Source organism: Myotis daubentonii, chromosome 3 (genome assembly GCF_963259705.1).
Source record: "Myotis daubentonii chromosome 3, mMyoDau2.1, whole genome shotgun sequence".
Classification (NCBI taxonomy): domain Eukaryota; kingdom Metazoa; phylum Chordata; class Mammalia; order Chiroptera; family Vespertilionidae; genus Myotis; species Myotis daubentonii.
This window is the reverse complement of record NC_081842.1, coordinates 156,121,127-156,142,721: the sequence shown is the minus strand read 5'-3', so window position 1 is coordinate 156,142,721 and position 21,595 is coordinate 156,121,127. Positions and strand designations below refer to the sequence as shown.

At 43.7% G+C, this 21,595-nt stretch overlaps 1 protein-coding gene across 1 annotated transcript; it reads right to left on the bottom strand.

The window, feature by feature from the left end:
* Positions 1-738: 738 nt before the first annotated feature.
* BCL10 (BCL10 immune signaling adaptor) lies at positions 739-11,656 on the bottom strand. Its single transcript, XM_059689006.1, has 3 exons — positions 11,323-11,656; positions 4,888-5,176; positions 739-2,605 (listed from the first exon to the last, which is right to left on the bottom strand). The coding sequence occupies exons 1-3, from the start codon at positions 11,377-11,379 to the stop codon at positions 2,256-2,258; spliced, it is 696 nt and encodes a 231-aa protein (XP_059544989.1). The 5' UTR covers positions 11,380-11,656; the 3' UTR covers positions 739-2,255.
* Positions 11,657-21,595: the final 9,939 nt, after the last annotated feature.

Genomic DNA, 21,595 nt, shown 5'->3' with positions numbered 1-21,595 from the left:
CAGAATACCCAAAAACCTAAATTTGTTTTTAAAAAAACACAACTTAATTTTATTGTCTATATAGCTATTCAAAAGTCTGAAAAAACTCAGTGTTATAAACTATAAATATAGGTACTCTAGCATATCTAAATTATGGTCTTTGAGCCCTAACCGGTTTGGCTCAGTGGACAGAGCATCGGCCTGCAGACTGAAGGGTCCCAGGTTCAATTCTGGTCAAGGGCATGTACCTTGGTTGCCGGCACATCCCCAGTAGGGGGTGTGCAGGAGGCAGCTGATCAATGTTTCTCTCTCATCGATGTTTCTCACTCTCTATCACTCTCCCTTCCTCTCTGTAAAAAATCAATAAAATAATAAAAAAATTATGGTCTTTGATTATGAGTAAATCCTACTTAAATTTTAAAAAAAACTGCATGTCAAATTTTAATAATAAGAAAAGCCTGCTTCTGCTTTTAAAATAGATTTATTTAAATGTAATGCCACTATTTTCTTATGCTACATTGGACATGAAACATGTTTCTCCATAATCCTTAGAAAATGTTTACACTAAAAAAATCACCCAGTCTTTACAATTTTTTAAAACCAATATGCCAATCTTCTTCATGAGTGATAAACTCAGTCTATCCAGAAATACAACTCGATCCCATAACTTGCAATGTTTTCTATAAAAATTAGTACGTATAAAATAACTGCTTTATATATTTCTTCCTACTGAAAAGTTTGAAACTTCCAAAACACAGCACAATTTAAAAACTTTTATTGTTAATAGCATGTTTCCATCTCCGTTTTTTGCAACTAATGGAAATATATTAGATGGAGATCAGAAAATAGAATTATAATTTAAATGAACACAATGAGGGCATAATTTATAAATGCACAAATTTAGTCAAACTTTGTTATGTAACAAATAGAAAAATCTAACTACTTTGTTCCAAATAGTATTAAAAACAAACACATACACACATGGGAAAAAAACATTTTGTTCCAGTTATTTTAACTCGCACAGTGGTCCTCATTAAAAGAAAATGAAAAGTGCAGAAAAAGTATTTCTTAAAAACCTCATCAAATTACATGTAATAACAGGTTTTTGTAAAGATTTTTCTTTAGGAATGAAAATGTGAAAATCTTAAAGTAGCGTGAATTAGTAAGGTTAGTAGATGTATGTTGGCAAATTGAGATTTTAGGTGGCTCAAACTCCTATGTTCCTGTGCATCTGAAGGGGATTTTGTTGTGTCTGCAAGCCAAACTCAGTAGGAAAGGGTTTTTTTTGGTTCACTGACAGTTTTTCCCATTAGTGATTGGCTTTATTATCAACTAGAGGCCCAGTGCATGAAATTCGTGCATGGGTGTGGTCCCTAGGCCTGGCCGGTGATCGAAGCACAAGCGTCTGGTGAGGAAGGACAGGTCCCAGCTGACCTCTGGGCCCTGGGCAGCACTTGGGGCCCCGGGGCTCCGTGGGCCCCCGGGGCTCCGTGGGCCCCCCTCCACCTGAGTCATCAGGTCCCCACCCAGCTCCCTCAGCGCGTGGGAGCCAGGCTGCGGCCCCAACCCCCACTGCCGCCGCTGGTGGCTGTCTTTGGGGCGATTGGACCCTGCTCGCACCCACCTTGGCCTGGCGCCGCCTGCTCACCTGCTCCACCATTCCGCTGCGGTCCTGCTCTTGTCAGGGCCCATCGGGGCCGGCAGTGCCTCCACTGCTACCCGCTGCCAGCACCACGTCACCAATGCCTGCTATGTTCCACGCTGCCCCCTGGTGGTCAGTGCATGTCATAGCGAGCAGTTGAACTCCCAGTTGAAGGGACAATTTGCATATTGGGCTTTTCTTATATAGGAGATTTAGAAACAGCTTCATCCTGAAAATTTACTGCTCGATGGTTGGAAAGGACTATTAGACTGTGAAAATTTCTAGCACAAATGCACTGAGAAACATCATTCCCAGTCTGAGACTCTATTATCAAATAGAGAAATGTTCCCTATTAAAATTGGTCTTAAAACATAAAAAATGTGAAAACAGCAAATACCAATAAAATGAAAAACAAAAAAAAAACAAAACCCATAAAATTCTGAAAAGTACATGATCAACATGATTTACTTTAGCTATCTAAAAGTATCCACAAAAGTCTATTTACAAAGTGTGCTTACATTGCATTTAAAAAGAGATGTATCAGGTGTTAATAAGTCATTACAGCAGTTTTATAAAGATTCATATCCTTCCAAATATTAGTCATTATTAAAAAAATAGAAGAGGCTGTAAACTGTCATTGCCTTGAAAGAGCACGTGATCTTAAGGGAAGAAACATCTCACTAGAGTTTCCACAGGTTTCTTCGTCTAGCTGCAAGTCTGGGGGCAAAGGAGGCGCCCCAGGGTCCCCAGGTCTGGGAAGGGTAGTTGAAGAGAATGTAGGGTTTTCACTTTTGCCTACTTCTAGGACAGGCAAATTCAGAGATGAATCAGTAGAAAAAAAGGGGGCTGTGCTGGATTCTCCTTCGGGATGGTACATAGTGGACGCTCTCCGTTTTTCAGAGAAATAACTCTCATCTGAATTAGATCTAGAGAGGTTGTTTGTGGCTCCATCTGGAAAAGGCTCACAGTTGCTACATTTTAGTCCTACAATAAAATTATTCAGATGTTAATAAAAAGTAACAAGAAAATTGAGTTCAATTTTAAATATTACAAACTAGTTACCACACAAAATTTAAATAACTTATAAATTCTGTCATAATCCATTTCACATTTCATTTGCTTTTCCCAACAACTATGAAGTGTATACAATTATATGCATTTTCTAGGTAAGGAAATAGTCTCAAGGAAGCTAAATAACATGCTATAAACTCACTTCGTAAACTTATATCCTTAACCATTGAAAGACCTGGGAAAAATAAAGTAGTCCTTAAAATTTTTCATAAAGTAAGAAATGGCTTTCAGCCCTGGCTGGTTTGGCTTGGTGGATAGAGTGTCGGCCTGCGGACTAAAGGGTCCCAGGTTTGATTCTGGTCAAGAGCACATGCCCGGTTGCAGGCTCAATCCCGAGTAGGGGCATGCAGGAGGCAGCTGATCGATGATTCTCTCATCATTGATGTTTCTCTCTCTCTCTCTCCCTTCCTCTTTGAAATAAAAAATTATATATTAAAAAAAGAGAAAGAAATGGCTTTCACAACTAATATTCTTTAACATATTGGCACAAAAAACCATTATCTAATAAAAACAAAATTTAAACAGGGTATAGCTAAAATTCTATGAGTTAATGAATATTTTTTTAAAAAAATATATTTTATTGATTTTTTACAGAGAGGAAGGGAGTGGGACAGAGAGTCAGAAACATCGATGAGAGAGAAACATCGATCAGCTGCCTCCTGCACACCCCCGACTGGGGATGTGCCCGCAACCACGGTACATGCCCGTGACCAGAATCGAACCTGGGACCTTTCATGTCGCAGGCCGATGCTCTATCCACTGAGCCAAACCAGTTAGGGCGAGTTAATGAATCTTAATTACTGAGTCTTGAATCACAGGGTGTTAAAAGTGGAAGGGATTTTAGAGGTCATCTGGGAGAGCCTCTATTTTTTTTTTTTTGAGTCTCTTACTATTAAAGATGGGCAAACAGGGGCCCAGAAACAGTGAAGTCATGCCCAGCATTCCAGGACTATTTCATTGAAAAGAGAGAACTAGATGCCAGGCTTCCTCTTCACATTAAATAATGTTCTGATTTTCAACCTAACAATTTACTTAAGTGATGGCAGTTGTTCTGATCAAAGAATTTTACCATATCTAAAGGGTACAGCCAACAATTAGCCTCAATACAGAAAGAATAAACACAAACACAATTTATTTTTGTTAGGCTTAGCAAAAATATTCAACCCACAACTATCTATTGACACAGAACCTTCTGAGTTGACAAATGTAAAACTTGAAGTCTATAAAGCACATTTATATATCATTTTTTCCCACTAGTTTTTCAATTTCACAATACAGTCAGCATGTCTGTTCCATGCTATAGAAACTATTTTTTTAAATATGGCTCAGAAGGGGAAACTTCCATTGTGTTCCAGCATGCACTTATAGAGAGTGATCTCCTTAAAGGCAGAACCCCAAATTACTCATTTCTGTATTCCCAGTGCCGAAAGCAGCTGGAGTAGAGCTACATCATATTCACATTTAACGTAACTGCTCTGGAAAGAGAGATGGAGAATGAGATGGGGTTTAGGGCGACAGGGGAATTTAAATTGTACAGGCAATTCTACAGACCATTCCAATCAGTGAGTGTGTGCACTGGGGTTAGGGTGAAACAGGAGACATAAATTTGCTATTCCTTCATCCACCTCAGTTCTCATGCCTCTCTCACATTTTGCCAGACTGAGTATAATTCTAGTGTTTAAAGTTATGTATAATTTATACAACATGATTCTTTTTTTTTTTTTTTTAACATGATTCTTATAAACACAGCCAACTACTTTATCTTGTGATCAACTGGTAGGAGAAAAACTGAGTTGGACTTATTAAAATACTTTGCTTATACACTATTTCTTTATGTGTAAGTGCATTTTCAGGAGTTACTTTTGACTAGATTAATCTGCCATTCTGCTGACTTTAGAAACAAACCCCTGTGTACACTGGGACTTTATTATAGTTATATTTTCTATAAATTATACTGTTAACTGGATATAAATATAGAACATTAAGTGATATTCCACTTAAGTGATATTCCACTTTTCCAGTACAATGACATCCTACTATATATAAGTTAAAAATGCAAATGAATGTAATTCTGAAGCTTAAACTTTTCAATGAAAGCAAAATGATCATTTCTGGGTTTTTTGTTATTGTTTTGCATTTTACTTCTAAAAGCATTGTTACATTTAAATGAACTCTTGGATACCTAAGATATTTACCTTTCAGATATTCTAGTTTTATATTTCGAAGTTTTAGCACTTCATCTGTAATCTTCTGTATCAGGAAGTTCTGTGTTTTTTCTCGCCGAATAGATTCAACAAGGGTATCTAGTCCTTTGGGGTTTTCTTGTAAGTAGTCTAACAATTTTCCAGCCCTTTTTCTACTTGATGTTCGGCAAGAAATTTCTTCAGTGTCTTCTCTACTGAGTATTTTTTTTGCACGCAGATGATCAAAATGTCTCTCAGCTATGATTTTTTCACACAGATATACACGCAAATTTTCTAAAGCCTGAAAGACATAAAATGTGCTTCAATGTTATTTTTTTTTTAACACCTAAGGAAATCACGTAGGAAACTTAACTGGTGAGAGAAAACATCCTGAAGTTGAAGGTTCAGGCTTACTAAAATGCATGCTATTAAGATGAAGGTCAAGTAGACAAAATAAGTCCTAGATGAGACATTCCATACAGCTTCTGTCCTGCTCCGATCTCATTTTCACATCTCTAAACCAAGACCAGGGCATTGTGAGGAGAGGTCATGGTAATCCAAAGGGTTTGGGTCCGTGGGAATAGAGAAGTCTGCTGAAGGCCACCTTTGGGGCTAAAGATGAGGGCAGAGGCTTCCATACATTTCAGTTACCATTTATCAAGGAATCCAGAATTAGTCAGGACCAGAGAGGGTAACTTGAGGTCTCATAGCTTATAACTTCCTCATGTTTGTTAATTTTCCATCTTCCTTGAGTAAAACTATTATAAAAAAAAACCCCTCACTAAACTAAAAGGACCCATAATGTGTCTATCTTTGGACTCAGCTGGAAAGACTATAACTCAGTGAGTCAGTTAGTAGAAGGGAGGTAGAAAGATGTGGAGAAGCCCTAACCAGTTTGGCTCAGTGGATAGAGCGTCGGCCTGCGTATTGAAGGGTCCCAGGTTTGATTCTGGTCAAGGGCATGTACCTTGGTTGGGGGCACATCCCCAGTAGGGGGTGTTCAGGAGGCAGCTGATCGATGTTTCTCTCTCATTGATGTTTCTAACTCTCTATCCCTCTCCCTTCCTCTCTTTAAAAAATCAATAATATATATATATATATATATATATATATATATATATATATATATATATGTAACAAAGAAAGATGTGGAGAAGGCGGGGGGAGGGGAGGGGGGAAGAGGAGAAACCTAACTTAAAGGAATAGTGAATGCTGAAAGAAATTAAAGGAAATCACAGAAAACAGGTCTAGACCTGATAGGTAGCTAAAGGGGCTTAATTAGCAGAAAAATGACATGGGTCTGAATAAACAGCCAGTGATGTATTCTAGCTCCTCCGTTTACTACATACGGGTAAGTAACTCCTCTGTGCCTCAGTTTCCTCATCTAAGTGTTATGAGGAATAAGTACATGTAAAGTTCTTAGAGAAGTTAATGATCAATAAACGTTACTGATGGTAACAATGATAACTAATTTGATTTACATTTATAATGATGATCAAAAGGCAATGGAAGATTTTAGAAATACCCTAGTATATGGTGGCAGAAAAGTAGGCTAGGTGAAGGGTTCCTATACTTCTCAGTCCACTGAACCCCAAAATTCATTTATTCATTCACACAACAAACATTCATATATCTAAATACCTAATATGCCAGGTGCTGAGCATGCAAAGATCAACAAGACTTGAATCCCACAAGTAAAGGGCATATGGTCTAGTTGGAGAGTACGTATCACATGCAAGCCAATAATTAAAAGACAATGTGGTATGACCCAGAAATTAAAAGACTGGGGAAGCACAGAGTAAGCAATTCGCTCTACCTACAATATCTGGGAAATTTACAGAGGCTACACTTTTGCTAGAGGCAAGGTGCACAGTGGGAAAATAGCAAAAAGTCTGGGGTAGTTGGCACACAGGCTGCATGTGACAGGGTGGTGAGGAATGTAATTAGGAAGGAAAACGGGGGTGAAATCATGGAAAAATTTTTAAAAATATATGTTTTTATTGATTTTAGAGCGAGAGGAATGGAGAGATAGAAACATTGACGCGTCAACATCCATTGGCTGCCTCCGCCACGCCCCCTGCTGGGGATTGAGCCCACAACTGGGGCATGTGTTCTGACAGGGAATTGAACCAGTGACCTCTTGGTGCGTGAATCAACACTCAATCGACCAGGCAAAAGAATTTTTATAACATGTTGAGGAGCACACATTTCCCTGTAGCCAAAAGAGTCATCTAAGGTTTAGAAATAAGAAACAATAAGAATATTTTTGCAGAGAACTGGGAGAAGGAAAAACGAGGGTCAGAGGAGACCAATTAGAAGACTGCTGCAGTATATTACGTAATATATATTGAATGCAAAAATTTAAGTTGTGAGGATAGAGACAGACTACATATAAAAGATGAACCCCTTGAAAAACCTCATGTTATTATTTTTACCACCTATATGCTGATGATTCCCATATTTGTGTATGTGATCAAGACTTTTCTCCACCTAGACATCCCAAAGGTACTTGAAATTCAACGTCATAAACCAGATTTATCTACCCCTATTCTTTTCCTTTGATGTTAACTCATTCATCCACCCACCTAATCATGCTATAAAACCTACAACTGATCCTTGACTTTTTCTTTTCTCCCTCTTTCACTCACTTGCCACATCTGATCATCCACCCACCAAGACCTGCCACTCTACCCTTTATATTTATCTAATTTGTCCCTTCACTTCATCTCTATTATTAGCATTACTCTAGTTCAGGTCCTTATATGTTGCATGGACTATTAACAATGGACACCTAGCTATACTTCCTACTTCTCTCCTCCCTCTCAAAAGTCTCCTTCACACACCTATCTGATCTTCCAATTTTTCAAAAGAAAATGGAAATCTGGGGTGTTATATAGAGTCTAATATTGAAATGTCACCAGCTAATTTTTTAAAAATTTAAAACACTGTGTTCTACCCTTGACTTAAAAGGATCAATTTCCTCAACACCGGCAGAAGAATAGGTCTCAGACCAACCTCAGTTCAAATCTTGAGAACTGGGGCAAGTTACTTAACCTCTCTAAATTTCCTGTTCCCTATTGATAAAATAATAATTCTTTAGAGGACTGCTAAGAAGACTAAATGAGACAGTGAATATAATAGTTATTTGATAATGTCAGACAGGGCACTTCACAGTATGGATCCTACCTACCTCTCCAGTTTAATCTATCACCACCTCTATCAGTCCTGGTACTTTATGTTGTACCTAAAACTGCTTGTTCGGAACTCTACATTTCTTTACGTTGTTACCTTTATCTTGTTTTCTCTTCTCTATACCCCAAGTCACTATTCATCCTTTAAGATCCAGGACAGTGGTCATCTCCTTCAGGAAGCTTTACCTAAACTCCTCAGAATAAGTTAGGCACCCATCTCCTCTGTCCTTGCAGTACCCTATGGATACATTTCATTTTTCTATATACCAAGACTCCACTTTTCATCTCCCAATTCATCCCGACATTCCCATTCTGTCCCACCACTCTTCTCAAAGTCACCAATGACCTCCTTAATGCTAAATCTGATACTTTTCAATCATCTTCTCAGCAACACAAACACAGTTGACCACTACTTCCTTGAAATACCTTTTTTTGCCTCATATGCATACCACACTCTCCTGGCTTTCTTCCCATCTCTGTGGCTATAACTTCTCACTTTTCAAAATTCTTCTATGATTTCTCTCTTCCCTTTTAGCTCTCAACTTTCTAGGTGAACACATTCAATCTCATACTTACCTTTCCAGGTCAGATCTCTCTTCTGATCTCCAGACTTGTTGGTTAAGTTGCTGATTTGACATTTCTACTTACTAATCTGATTCCACTCTCTTCCTCAACTCCTACATTCAATCCATTACAAGGCCCATCATTTCTATTTCAAAAATGCACCTGGAATTCTCCTGCTCCATCCATTTCCACTGCCTTCAACCTGATCTAAATCACCATCATCTCTTAACTATATAAATCTATGAGTCTCTTCATTGGCTTCCCTCTTTTCACTTTTGCTCTCCTTAGTCCATACAATAGGCAGAGGGATCTTTTAAAATATAACATTAGTTCTTCAATAAGTCCCTACAGCACTTGTGAAAAAAATCCAAACACTTTACTACCATCTGTAAGACCCTTAATAATATGGCTCTAGCCCACCTTCCTAACTTCACCTCAGGGAACCTTCTGCCTTTTTCCTTGTTCCCCAAGTCATAAGATCTTTGCAAATTCTGAGTTCTGTCATATCTTTTAGGAACCACTTTAAATGTAACCTTCCCTGACCATCCTACCTCGAGGAGATGCCCCGTTATTGTCTCAAAATCTGTCTGTCTCCTTAATAGTACTTAATGTAATTACACATTTATTTGTTTTCAACCCTAATGACCTACATGTTTGAAGGAGGCAAGAACCAGGTATGTTTTGTTAGACTCTGTGTACCCTGAACTTAGCAGAGTGCCAAGTGAATGGTGTTTTGGATAAATGTGTCTTATAACTTATAATTATCATTTTATGTCTATCTCCCTCCTCCTAAGAAATCTAGCTCTTTTCAAACTAGGATTGAATCTTAGCTTTAAAAATTTGAACTGTTAGATTCAACCTCAGTATCAGCTTCATAGCAGCACGTAATCCATATTAATAAAACTGAACTAAATTCAACCAGAAAGATGATGTAAACTAGATGGGGCAGAAGGGAAGGAGGAGTACAGGGAAGAAGTGGGAGTCTCCAGGAGGATGGATGGTGGTATACTATTCATCAAGGCAGAGAACACAGTAGGAACAACAAGCAGCTTTGGGGGGAGGGATGATAAAAAGTTCAATTTTAGACAAGGGGAGGAATCTGCAGGTTATAAAAGTGGATTTCCAGCAGATAGTTGGAAATAAGTGCCTCTAGTTGAGAGCAAAGGTCATAAACCATTTTGGGAAAATATCATCACAAAAATTTTTAAAAAATATGTGTATACACTTTTCTTTCATGGGCCTCCTGAAACTCATCCATGATTCCCCAAGGTTATGAATTTCTGATATGGCTGTAAAGTGAAATCATGGAAATGGATAGTATCAATGAACTCATAGAAAAAAAATAAGGCCTGGAAGCTACTCTCCACAACTGTGTTTGTGTACAGGTTTTATGTTCTTCCACTTGTAATATCTCACTGCCAGTTTTATCAAATTCTTCCGGATCCGGGAATGAAAATACTCTCCCTTAGAGACTGTTGTACAGATTCAATGGGAACACTGTCAATTGTGTGAGACAGCATCTGGAACAGAGCAAAGCCTAGCTCTCTGAGTTCATGGTTTTACTGGCACACATCTTGAATAAGACAGCACTCATTTATTATGTATTAACTAGCAATGTCCCAATCTCATCTCAACTAGGATGTAAAGGAAGGGCCTGTTATTTTTTGTATCTGTCCAGGCTCAAGGATAGTGCTTTCCACATAGCAAGTGTTCCATAAATATCTGCTAAATGAGGACACTACGGCAGAAAAGTCCAAGTTATGTCCCGTGTCCTCCTGCTAACGAATCCGACCGTAATCGTGAGCACAATGGAATAAACTTCACAGGAGAGAGAAAAGGAGATTTTAAAGCAGATGAACATTTAAAAAGCTGTTGCCCTGCCCAGTTCACAAACATGATTTTGTAATTTTTGTGTTGTTGCGCCAGAGCACACTTCACGTGGAGTTTCCGTTTTTAATCTGCATTGACATAAACTATTTCAGGGGCGGGCGCTCATGCAGGTCTCAACTGGCAGAACAACTAAAGGCACAGGGAAAAGGAGAAACAAGTCACATCTCAGCAAAGCCAGTGCTGACGCATAGTAAATATTACGATTTTCTGCCGCATCCAAGCAGAACAAAACGTAACCACTACATATTTTCAACGTCTGCGTGTCAATTTAATTCTCGGGCTACAGGTTCTCACCCCCCTCCCCTCAATTTAAATATGTGGGCGTGGGCTTACGAGGGGAATTCCAGGTCGTGCTTTCAGCTGTGGAGCTTCCCCCAGGCCCCTTTGCAAGAGAGTTTCACATATGTATTTGCTCCACTGCTCGGGTCCTTTGATCTGGTCCAGCCTCTGCTCCAGGGGGAGCCAGCAGCCCGGAGAGCCGGACTCCGGAGGAGCGAGCGCCGTCGGCCCCTAACAGCGCGGCTCCCCAGCGCAGGGGGGGCGGGATCACCCGGGGGCAGGCGGCGAAGAAACGCTCCACCGGAGCAAGTCCCGGACACCCCCGCTCTGCTTTCAGCGATTTAAACCGTAGACTCACAGGTGGCCGGGGGTCACTTCCATGAAGGCTCCCGGCGGCCCGGCCCGGCCCTCCCACCCGCAGGCTCCTCCTCCGACCCCCGACTCGGACTCTGGGTTTCCGCTTTCCGCGCCCGCCGAGCGGCAGGCAGCCCGCGGGTTGCCAGGGCGAGATGGTGCTACTCACGTCCTTCTTCACTTCCGTCAGGTCCTCCTCGGTGAGGGACGGCGCGGGGGGCTCCATGGCGGAGGCGGGGATGGCGCTTCTTCCGGGTGAGGGAGCTCGGGCGGCGCGCCCCACCTAAACTGGGGGCTCCGGCCTCGGGAGGAGAGGCGAGAAGCGGAGGCGGAGCGGGTCGGGGGGAAGAGCGCTGCCCCTTCGAAAACAGAAGGGCTCCGGGGTCGAACCGCAGCGCTTCCTGCCTTGCCTCTAGGGTGACAGCGACGGAGACCTACGTGTCCGACGCGGGCCGTGGAACCCCGCTGCTTCCCTCTCCTGAAGGCCCCGGCGCAGGTGCCTTCCCTCGGGGAGGCGGGGCCTCGGGCAGAGCCCGCCCCCTCTGCGGCAGCCAATGAGAGCCAGCCCGCGGGCCTATCCTGTCCCGCCCCCCGCCCGGCCGGAGCCTTTCGGGAGTGGCTCCGCCACCAGCCTTAGGTCATTTGCATGTGGCCGCGGGTGGGCCTCCCGGAAAGGAATCGTTTCCGCGGGTGGGAGCCGTGGCTGCGACGCCCGCGGCGCTCCCCGCCTCGCTGACGTCTGGCTGGCGGAGTCTCCTCTCGGCGGCTCCTCTGCGCCTCTGGGTTCCTCCCCTTTTCCCAGACCCTGCCCTCCGACTTCCTGTGCTGTGTTTGCCCACTCAAGTCTTTAAATGATATGATCACACGCCTAACTACAACACGAAAAGAAATGTGACAGGGCAAAAGCACCTACAAACCTACCGCGTCAACAATTTAACGTTTCTGTACTTTTTGGTTACTGTTTATTATATATATATATATATTTCCTTTTTCTTCTGTAAAAAAGGGCTGCCTCCATAGGGCTGCCATGAAAATGAAATATAAATGTTAAGTGTCTTAGAGGTACTCGACATACAGTGTGCTCTCAATTTATATATGAAAGGGCCAGTCGTCTCGGGGCCTGACCACGCTGCTGGCGGCCTCGGGCACCGACTCCCCAGCCCACGGCGGGAGCCCGGCGCAGGCTGCCACCCGCCCGCCGCCCCCGGACCGGACCCACGCGGCAGCAGCGGCGGCGGGGCGGGGCGCGTGCCCTCGCCCGAGGAGATGGAGGAGGAGGCGATCGCTGGCGCCCCCGGGAACGAGACGGAGGATGTGGACTTCCTGCCTGGGCTGGAACTGGTCGATCTACTGGACCCCCAGCAACCGGACTGGCCCCTGGAGCCCGGGCTCAGCTCGCCCTGGGGGGGGCTAGGACTGCACCCTCCATCTTGCCCTTGGTCCTCCATTTTTGGGGCGGCCGCCATGTGCTCAGGAGAGTGCCTTCTTCCCGGAAGCCCAGGCCCCTGCTGGCCACGCCCAGGATTTCTTTAAACTAACCAATGACAATCAAGGGACGTGCGCGCCATAGAGATGACCCGACTCGCGCCTGGCCAATCAGTGGGGCCCACAGTCCCCTCTCCTGCCCTCACTCCACCCCCCTTTAAAACCCCCTGTCCCATCAGGCCTCTCTCTCTCTTGGCCACTGGAGCTTACCGTTGCATCGGTGAGTGTGGCAGGGGAGCCAAACCCGGGTTTGAAATAGATGACTCTTTGCTTTTGCATCGGACTGACTGGCTCCCTGGGGGTCTTGGGAACTTTGAAATCTGGGCACAACATTTTGGGGGCTCTCCCGGGATTCCCAGGACCACTGAGGGACCCCCAGTCCGAAGAGTCTGACTGACCGCGGTAGGTGTGTGTCCTTGTGTGTTCTGTTCTGTTTGAGCTCGTTTCTGGATTGCCTGAGGGGTCTAGGCGGACGCGCCGTGAACGACCACAGGCGGGGGAGAGTTGGAAGACGTTCCGCTCCCCAGGAGGGATGGATATGCCCCTCACCCCAGGAGGGATGGATATGCCCCTCAGAGGGATGGATATGCCCCTCGCGGAAAGCAGGTCGCTCCTGCTAGCTAGTTTGGTATAAGGCCATTGTCTAGCTTTCGGGTTTGGCTTCCATGGAATTGGAAGCCTGTATTTTCGGGCCCTGTTTAGTGTTCTGTGTTTGTACTGGATGGATGTTATGGGATGGACTCAGACTGCACCTTTGGGTATTGTGATTGATCATTTCAAGGAGACTGGGGGAGGCTTTAGAGCTCCCTCAGGGGTTGGGAAGTTGTTAGGAATTGAATGGATTGTTTGAATGTCTGAGTGTGGAGGGAGGGGGACTGCCCTCCCCCCTCCTTTGTGTGGTAGTCCACGGGCCGCCTGAGTGAGGGTCTGTGGAAACAGGTCACCCCCTCCCCAAGTAAATGCGTCTGGGATTTCTGTGCACGTGTAGGGAGAAAAGCTGGCTTAAAACTAATGTGCGCACCGTCCGATTTTGGATAGGGTTTTAAGCTAGCGTCTCCTTTCAAAAGTGCAGGATAAATCCCAAGACTAATCCATAATAAAGAACAGTTTTTCCAAAGGGGAAAAAAAAAAAAACTGGTCCTTTGTTAATTAAGAAAGCTTTTCTTAATGGAGGGAGGAGATAGTCGCCTCCTGCCTGCAGCAAAATCTTAAAGAATGTGGTCAATTTACATCTGAAAAGACCAGGGAGGCCAAAAACCTGTCTTGCAAGGCTTGAATGTGGTTCTCCAGAGCCACTTGAAAGTAAAAAGTAATTTGCCTCATGAAAAATCTAGAAGACAGAATTAAATCTGTTGGTTAAGTATTGAGAAATGAAATCTAGAAAACACTGCCTTCCTTAAACTAAGGACAATTAAAGGTTATGTCAAAGTCCTTCAGGTAGAAACTGTGGTTTCATACTGATCTTAAAGGGCTCCAGTTACCTTGCCAACTCAGTATTTGGGAGACCCAGGATATGCCTAAGTTTAACCTAGGTTCTAGATAATGTGTTTACTTAAATATGTATCTTTGTTGTTTAAAATTGTTTAACTAGTGCTAATCACCTAAAAATTAAGGCTAAAAGTTCTAGCTACCTGGAAAGCATGGCCTTGGTGTGATAGGAGGAAAAAAGAAATGTTAAATGGATGGTAGACCAGTGAGCTGGGACTGGTCACTAATGGTGGATTGTGAGAAGGGCTGGTTGTGGCCTAACTTCTCCTTCCTTGGTACCCCTGAAGCGTCAGAGGGTACTTCTGGCCTTGGTTTTCCAATGTGTTTAATCTGTCAATTTTGTTGTTTCGCCGAAATCCTCTTGAGTGACATTGAATGATTCTTTCCTTCCTCTTTAACTTTTGGGGGACTGTGTGAATGGATTAATAGCTTCTAGATGGTATTCACCATCTCTGAGACTTCCAGAGAGAAGTCAAAACTCAGACTGGCTACACAACTGAAACTGATTTGTTGGTATTTTGTGATATAAATGTGGACCGTTTCTATCTGGATGAGACATAGGTCAAAAGTCCTGTCCTAGGATGTGAGAAAGGGAGGCCTCCACATCTGTTCCTGTCTGCTCAAGATCCCAAGACTGTAAAGGTAGACGGTGTCGCGACCTGGATCCATCACACTCACGTCCGGTCAGCGGATCCATCCATGACCCAGAAAGACTTCATCACCAAATGGAGCATCGATCGAGATCAACACAACCCGCTCAAGCTCAAGCTACGGCGTGCTCGACCTGCCTGATGCCGGTAACATGGCTCGCGATCACTCCTGTCACCAGGAGCCCCCACAATACTGTGTAATGCACTTAGATAATGCCTGCATCTTCATGGACAAGGCTCCAAAGAGACAAGGACAATTTATGGGGTCACATGTTTTTCATTGTATTGATATGTTATATTAACCTTTGATTCTTTTGCAGGTTTTGAATGTATGTTGGCTATCCTGGAAGGGAGCTGTGTGGGGTGACCCCCAAAAGTAAAGGGTGCCTAGCTGCCAAGAGGGCAGGTGTCCAACTGGGCAGGGAACGGTGCCCATCAGGTTTTGGTCTCTGTTGAGAGACAGCTAACAGTTGGCAGCCTGTAATACTGTCTTGCAGGCCTGAGTCACCATGCCCATGTCAGGGGTAGTAAAACTGGAAAAAGCCTGTTTAGAATAGAAGGTCTGAGGAATAGTTATGCATAGAAAGAAGGTTTTATACCAACAGTTACTGTTTTGTTTTAAATCCATGAAAAGGAATTAGCAAGGAAAGTCAGAAAATCTTAGAGTAGATCAGTATATTTTTCTCCTTATGTAATTCCTCCGAAATCTGGCAATGCTAAATTAGTACGTTTCTTTGCATAGATCCAATGAGACTGGTTCCTAATAATGGTTTTATTAACGGAAAACTTTGACTGGAGTATCATGTTTTAAAGAGCCCTGTCTGAGCTCTAAAGACTTGAAGCCACTAAGAATGCCACGAAGAAAGCCTGGTATCCTGCTTGGGAGCCCTGAAGATGGCTGGCGCTGGAGCGTCAGGCCCATGCCCTACCATCACTGGCGGTTGGTAAGAGTAGAAGGGGAGCAGTAAAGATGCCTCTGCATCCCTGCGGAACCCCCACACACTCTGGGCCGCAACGAGTAGGAGGGCTACTGAGATGGGCCTTAAAGCCTAGAGCGTGGGCTCAGGTGGAGTTGCTACAGGTGAGGGATTCACCTAACTCAGCAGATACTGCAGGCAGGCCTGATGGCATCTGGATGGCTTGGCTTCCTGGCCCTACGGGGCACATTAAGGTTCAACCATGAAATTCCAGCAAAGATAGTCAGTTACCATTCTTGTTGTGTTTATGCAAACATCAGGACAGTAGATAAATTAATCTTGATTTGGCTTTTTGATAGGCATGGAGGAATTTTAAGAAGAAAAATCCTATTTCAATAGAAGTTGTTGAATCTAAAATGGTTTCTTTCCCTTCCACCGGACCATTTGTTAAGCTTATAGGGATAGTTCAGTTGATAGTTCTGTATGCCCAGTACGGGCCTCTAGCACCGGTGGAATAGAAATGCAGTCCGTCTCATGATTGAGCCGGAAGTTCCAAGACAAAGGGGGGATTGAAAGGGCCAGTCGTCTCGGGGCCTGACCACGCTGCTGGCGGCCTCGGGCACCGACTCCCCAGCCCACGGCGGGAGCCCGGCGCAGGCTGCCACCCGCCCGCCGCCCCCGGACCGGACCCACGCGGCAGCAGCGGCGGCGGGGCGGGGCGCGTGCCCTCGCCCGAGGAGATGGAGGAGGAGGCGATCGCTGGCGCCCCCGGGAACGAGACGGAGGATGTGGACTTCCTGCCTGGGCTGGAACTGGTCGATCTACTGGACCCCCAGCAACCGGACTGGCCCCTGGAGCCCGGGCTCAGCTCGCCCTGGGGGGGGCTAGGACTGCACCCTCCATCTTGCCCTTGGTCCTCCATTTTTGGGGCGGCCGCCATGTGCTCAGGAGAGTGCCTTCTTCCCGGAAGCCCAGGCCCCTGCTGGCCACGCCCAGGATTTCTTTAAACTAACCAATGACAATCAAGGGACGTGCGCGCCATAGAGATGACCCGACTCGCGCCTGGCCAATCAGTGGGGCCCACAGTCCCCTCTCCTGCCCTCACTCCACCCCCCTTTAAAACCCCCTGTCCCATCAGGCCTCTCTCTCTCTTGGCCACTGGAGCTTACCGTTGCATCGGTGAGTGTGGCAGGGGAGCCAAACCCGGGTTTGAAATAGATGACTCTTTGCTTTTGCATCGGACTGACTGGCTCCCTGGGGGTCTTGGGAACTTTGAAATCTGGGCACAACATATATATATATATATATATATATATATACACACAAACATATATGTATATATATATAATTTTATTTTATTGCTTAAATTATTACAAAGAGTATTACATATGTCTCCCTTTTTCCCCCATTGACCTTCCCCTGGCCTCCCCTACCCCCCAGTGTCTTGTGTCCATTGGTTATGCTTATATGCATGCATACAAGTCCTTTGGTTGATCTCTTACCCCCTTGCGCCCCCAACCCTCCCCGGCCTTCCTGCTGTAGTTTGACAGTCTGTTTGATGCTGCTCTGCCTCTGTATCTATTTTTGTTCATCGGTTTATAATGTTCTTTATTATCCATAAATGAGTGAGGTAATGTGTTTTTCTTTCATTGACTGGCTTATTCAATTTATATTTTATTATCTTGTATTACTCAAACATTTGTTATGAATATGTCTTACGCATCTTATTCTGTAAGAGTTCTCCCATTTTATGCGGGAGACTGGGGAGCAGACAGCTAGGTCGTCTAATAGCCGTGTATACAATGCAATATGGATAATGCAGGTGAGAGCCCTGGGCCCAAACCATCATTTGGACAATATGCTAAATAAACTAGAGGGAATTAGAAGCTCCAAGGGTAGGTAAAAATGACAAAACTAAAGACAAACTCAGGAACCCCAATATTTAAGGGAAGAGAAAGCAAAAGAACCAGAAAAGAAACATATTGCCAAAGCCACACCAATGTAGTTTTGATCACAACAGAGGGATTCTGCTTTTAACATTAGCATTATGTCGTATGTCTTTTTCCACATTGATACATCGTATTTTTTCTGATTGCTTAATCTCCCATTATCCTGGTATTACCCAATGTGCTTAACTATTTGTTCTTTCACTTCACAAATATCTATTGAATGTCATCTAAGTGCCAGACACTGTTCTAGGTACTTGAGGAAACCGCTTGTGAACAAAATAGGTACATTTTTTTTCCCTGTTGGAGTTTAAATTCTAGTAGATGTATGTTTGGGGCAGGGCAGATAGACATTTGAAAAGTGTTATGTAAATTATTTATTATGTTAAAAGATGATAGACACTAAGAGAAACTATAAACCAGGAAAGAAGGATGAGGCTTGATGGAGTAGTAAAACTTAAAATACAGTGGTTAATGAAGACCTCTCTGAGAAGGGGAAATTTGAGTTAGCACTTGAAAGAAGTGAGGGAATGAGCCGTGGGGACATATGGAGAAAGAGAACAGCCAATGAAAAGGATCGTGTGACTGGGAAGGATATGAGGTCCTTGTGTGCCATTGTACACTTACTCTGACATTGTTCTGAGTCATATGGGTTCGCTCTGAGTCAGATGGAAAGCCGCTGGAGGGTTCTGAGCCCAGGAGTGGCACGATCCAATTTAAGATCTGAAAAGGAGCACTTTCACCGTTGCTCTGAAGGGAGGGAAGATGGAATAGGGAAGACCACTTAGGGAGCTCTTTCCATAACTCAGCCCCCAGGACGTGGTAGTTCAGAACAGGTTGGTAGTAGTAAGGGTGGTGAGAAGTGGGGAAGTGGGGAAGTGATTCATTTCCTTTTACAATGATTGCTGTGGCTGCTGAGTATAGAGTAGTAGACTGTAGGTGTGAGGGAGGAAACAGAGAGACCAGCGGGAGGCTACCACAGTGAGCCTGGCAAAGGGGATGGTGGTGTGACTAGGGTGAGAGCAGTGGTGAACAGTCCTCCATGGTTACCTTGTTATTTCCAATTTTCTATTGTTATAAGACATTTGTCCCTCAATTTTTCAGCTACATATTCCCCATCCTTTTTTGAAATATATATATATGTTTATTGATTTCAGAGAGAGGACGGGAGAGAGAGAGATAGAAATATCAATGATGAGAGAGAATCACTGATTGGCTGCCTCCTGCACGCCCCCTACTAGGTGGGGATCAAACCCGCAACCCAGGCATGTGCCCTTAACTGGAATCGAACTTGGGACCCTTCAGTCTGCAGGCCAATGCTCTATTCATTGAGCCAAACCAGCTAGGCTCCCCATCCTTTTTTTCTTTGATTACCATTTCCTTATCATAAACTCCCAAGAGCAGGAGTATTGACCCTTAAAGAAATGATTCTTTTTTGTCTTTTCATATGTATTTCCATAGGTTCCCTTCAGAGAATTGGCCCATCCATGTGTGTAAATGAACGGTGTTTTGCTAGAACTATACCAGCTCTGCTGATGGAGGAAGGGATTCAGAACCCATCCAAGTAAGTGATTTGAATGATGCCAATTTGACACACCATTTTGGTCCTGCTATTGTGATGTTGTTATTCAGTGGTAGTTCTATTTTCAATGAGACATTTCAAACACACTAAACTATAAAGAATAATATTCTAAACACCCTACATTCATTACCAAGATTTAACAAACATGGATATTGCACCACATTTGCTTCTGTTACGGCTTTTGACTACCAAATGTTAGTGCCAGACAGCCCTGATTCTTGAGCCTTCTTTCGCGATGCTTACTATACATCTGACTTTCCTGGTCGTTGACCACCATTTCATTTCTGACACCTCCAACCTTCTTCCATCTTCTATAGTCATTCTGTTATTCATTTATTCAACTAAAAAGTCGTGTCTGCTGTGTGTCAGAGATGGGAGTTATGGAATGAGGTGCAGCTGAGTAAGGAGCTTAGGAATTTTTAACAGCTGAAAGTTTAGTAGTTTATTTTTGAGCCCATCTCTCCTTGTTCCCAAGTCAAATTGTGTCAAAACAGCCATATCAGAATGTCATGTACCTATCAAAGAGCTAGTTCATGGCTGGCATTATAGTTTCTGCTTTTTTTTTTTTTTTTTCTCTTCTGATTTATTTTTTATTTATTTTTTATTAAATCTTTATTGTTCAGATTATTACATTTGTTCCTCTTCCCCCCCCCATAGCTCCCCTCCACCCAGTTCCCACCTCACCCTCTGCCCTTACCCCCCCACTGTCCTCATCCATAGGTGCACAATTTTTGTCCAGTCTCTTCCTGCATCTCCCACACCCCTTTCCCCCCCAAGAATAGTCAGTCCATTCCCTTTCTATGTCCCTGATTCTAGTATAATCACCAGTTCTTTCTGTTCATCAGATTATTTATTCACTTGATTCTTAGATTCACTTATTGATAGATGCATATTTGTTCATAATTTGTATCTTTACCTTTTTCTTCTTCTTCCTCTTCTTAAAGGATACCTTTCAGCATTTCATATAATACTCGTTTGGTGGTAATGAACTCTTTTAGCTTTTCCTTATCTGTGAAGCTCTTTATCTGACCTTCAATTCTGAATGTTAGCTTTGCTGGATAAAGTAATCTTGGTTGTAGGTTCTTGGCATTCATCACTTTGAATATTTCTTGCCATTCCCTTCTGGCCTGCAAAGTTTCTGTTGAGAAATCAGCTGACAGTCGTATGGGTACTCCCTTGTAGGTAACTGACTTTCTTTCTCTTGCTGCTTTTAAGATTCTCTCTTTGTCTTTTGCTCTTGGCATTTTAATTATGATGTATCTTGGTGTGGTCCTCTTTGGATTCCTTTTGTTTGGGGTTCTCTGCGCTTCCTGGACCTGTAAGTCTATTTCTTTCACCAGATAGGGGAAGTTTTCTGTCATTATTTCTTCAAAGAGGTTTTCAATATCTTGCTCTCTCTCATCTTCTGGCACCTCTATAATATTCGGATGTTGGTACACTTGAAGCTGTCCCAGAGGCTCCTTACACTATCTTCCTATTTTCGGATTCTTTTTTCATTTTGCTTTTCTGGTTGGGTGTTTTTTGCTTCTTCACATTTCAAATCTTTGCCTTGATTCTTGCACTCCTCTGGTCTGCTGTTGGGAGTCTGTATAATATTCGTTATTTCAGTCCGTGTATGCTTAATTTCTAGTTGGTTCTTTATCATAACATCGAGGGTCTCATTAGATTTCTTGAGGATCTCATTAAGTTTATCAGCGGCTTCTAGACAGTTCTTGAGAGACCTTAAAAGTGTGGTTCTGAACTCAATATCCTCCATTGACAGTTTTGTCCTGTTTCTTTGTCTCCACATTTTTTATGCTTTCTTGGTGCACCCCCTAGTGTTCTTTGTGCGCAGTCTTGTTGTAGTTAAGCCTTAATTGTTGTAGTTACTACTAGGGGGATTTGACTTCCAGGCCAACTGGCTGTGAGAATCAGCTGTGTCTGCAGTGGGAAAACTTCTGTCCTCTAGGGAGGTGCTAATCTAGCCTTTGCTTGAGGCTATCTGGCAAATGGCTCTGCGCAGGGCTTGGGCGGGGTGGGTCGCACGGGATCAACAGAACGGGTGGAGGGAGCAGTTATGGCTGCTCTCAGTCCAGTCCCCAGAGGCTCTGCCTCTCAGAGTCCCAGCAACCACAGCAAACCTCAGAGAGAAAGCTGCCCTCGTGTTCCCACCAATGCCAGACAGTCCCGCTTCTCCCGTTTGAGTCTGGGTCCCTGGAGACTCGCCCAGAACTGGAGTTCAGAATCTGAGACTCCCTCCCGATTGAAAACAACAACCGCGCCCTCAGCTACCAGCCCGCTCCTCGTGTACCTCCGCACCTTTGTATTTTCCGCACTGCGCCTCCTCTGAGTCTCGTATGCTGTTCTCTTTCCTTCTAGTTGAAGAATTTCCCCA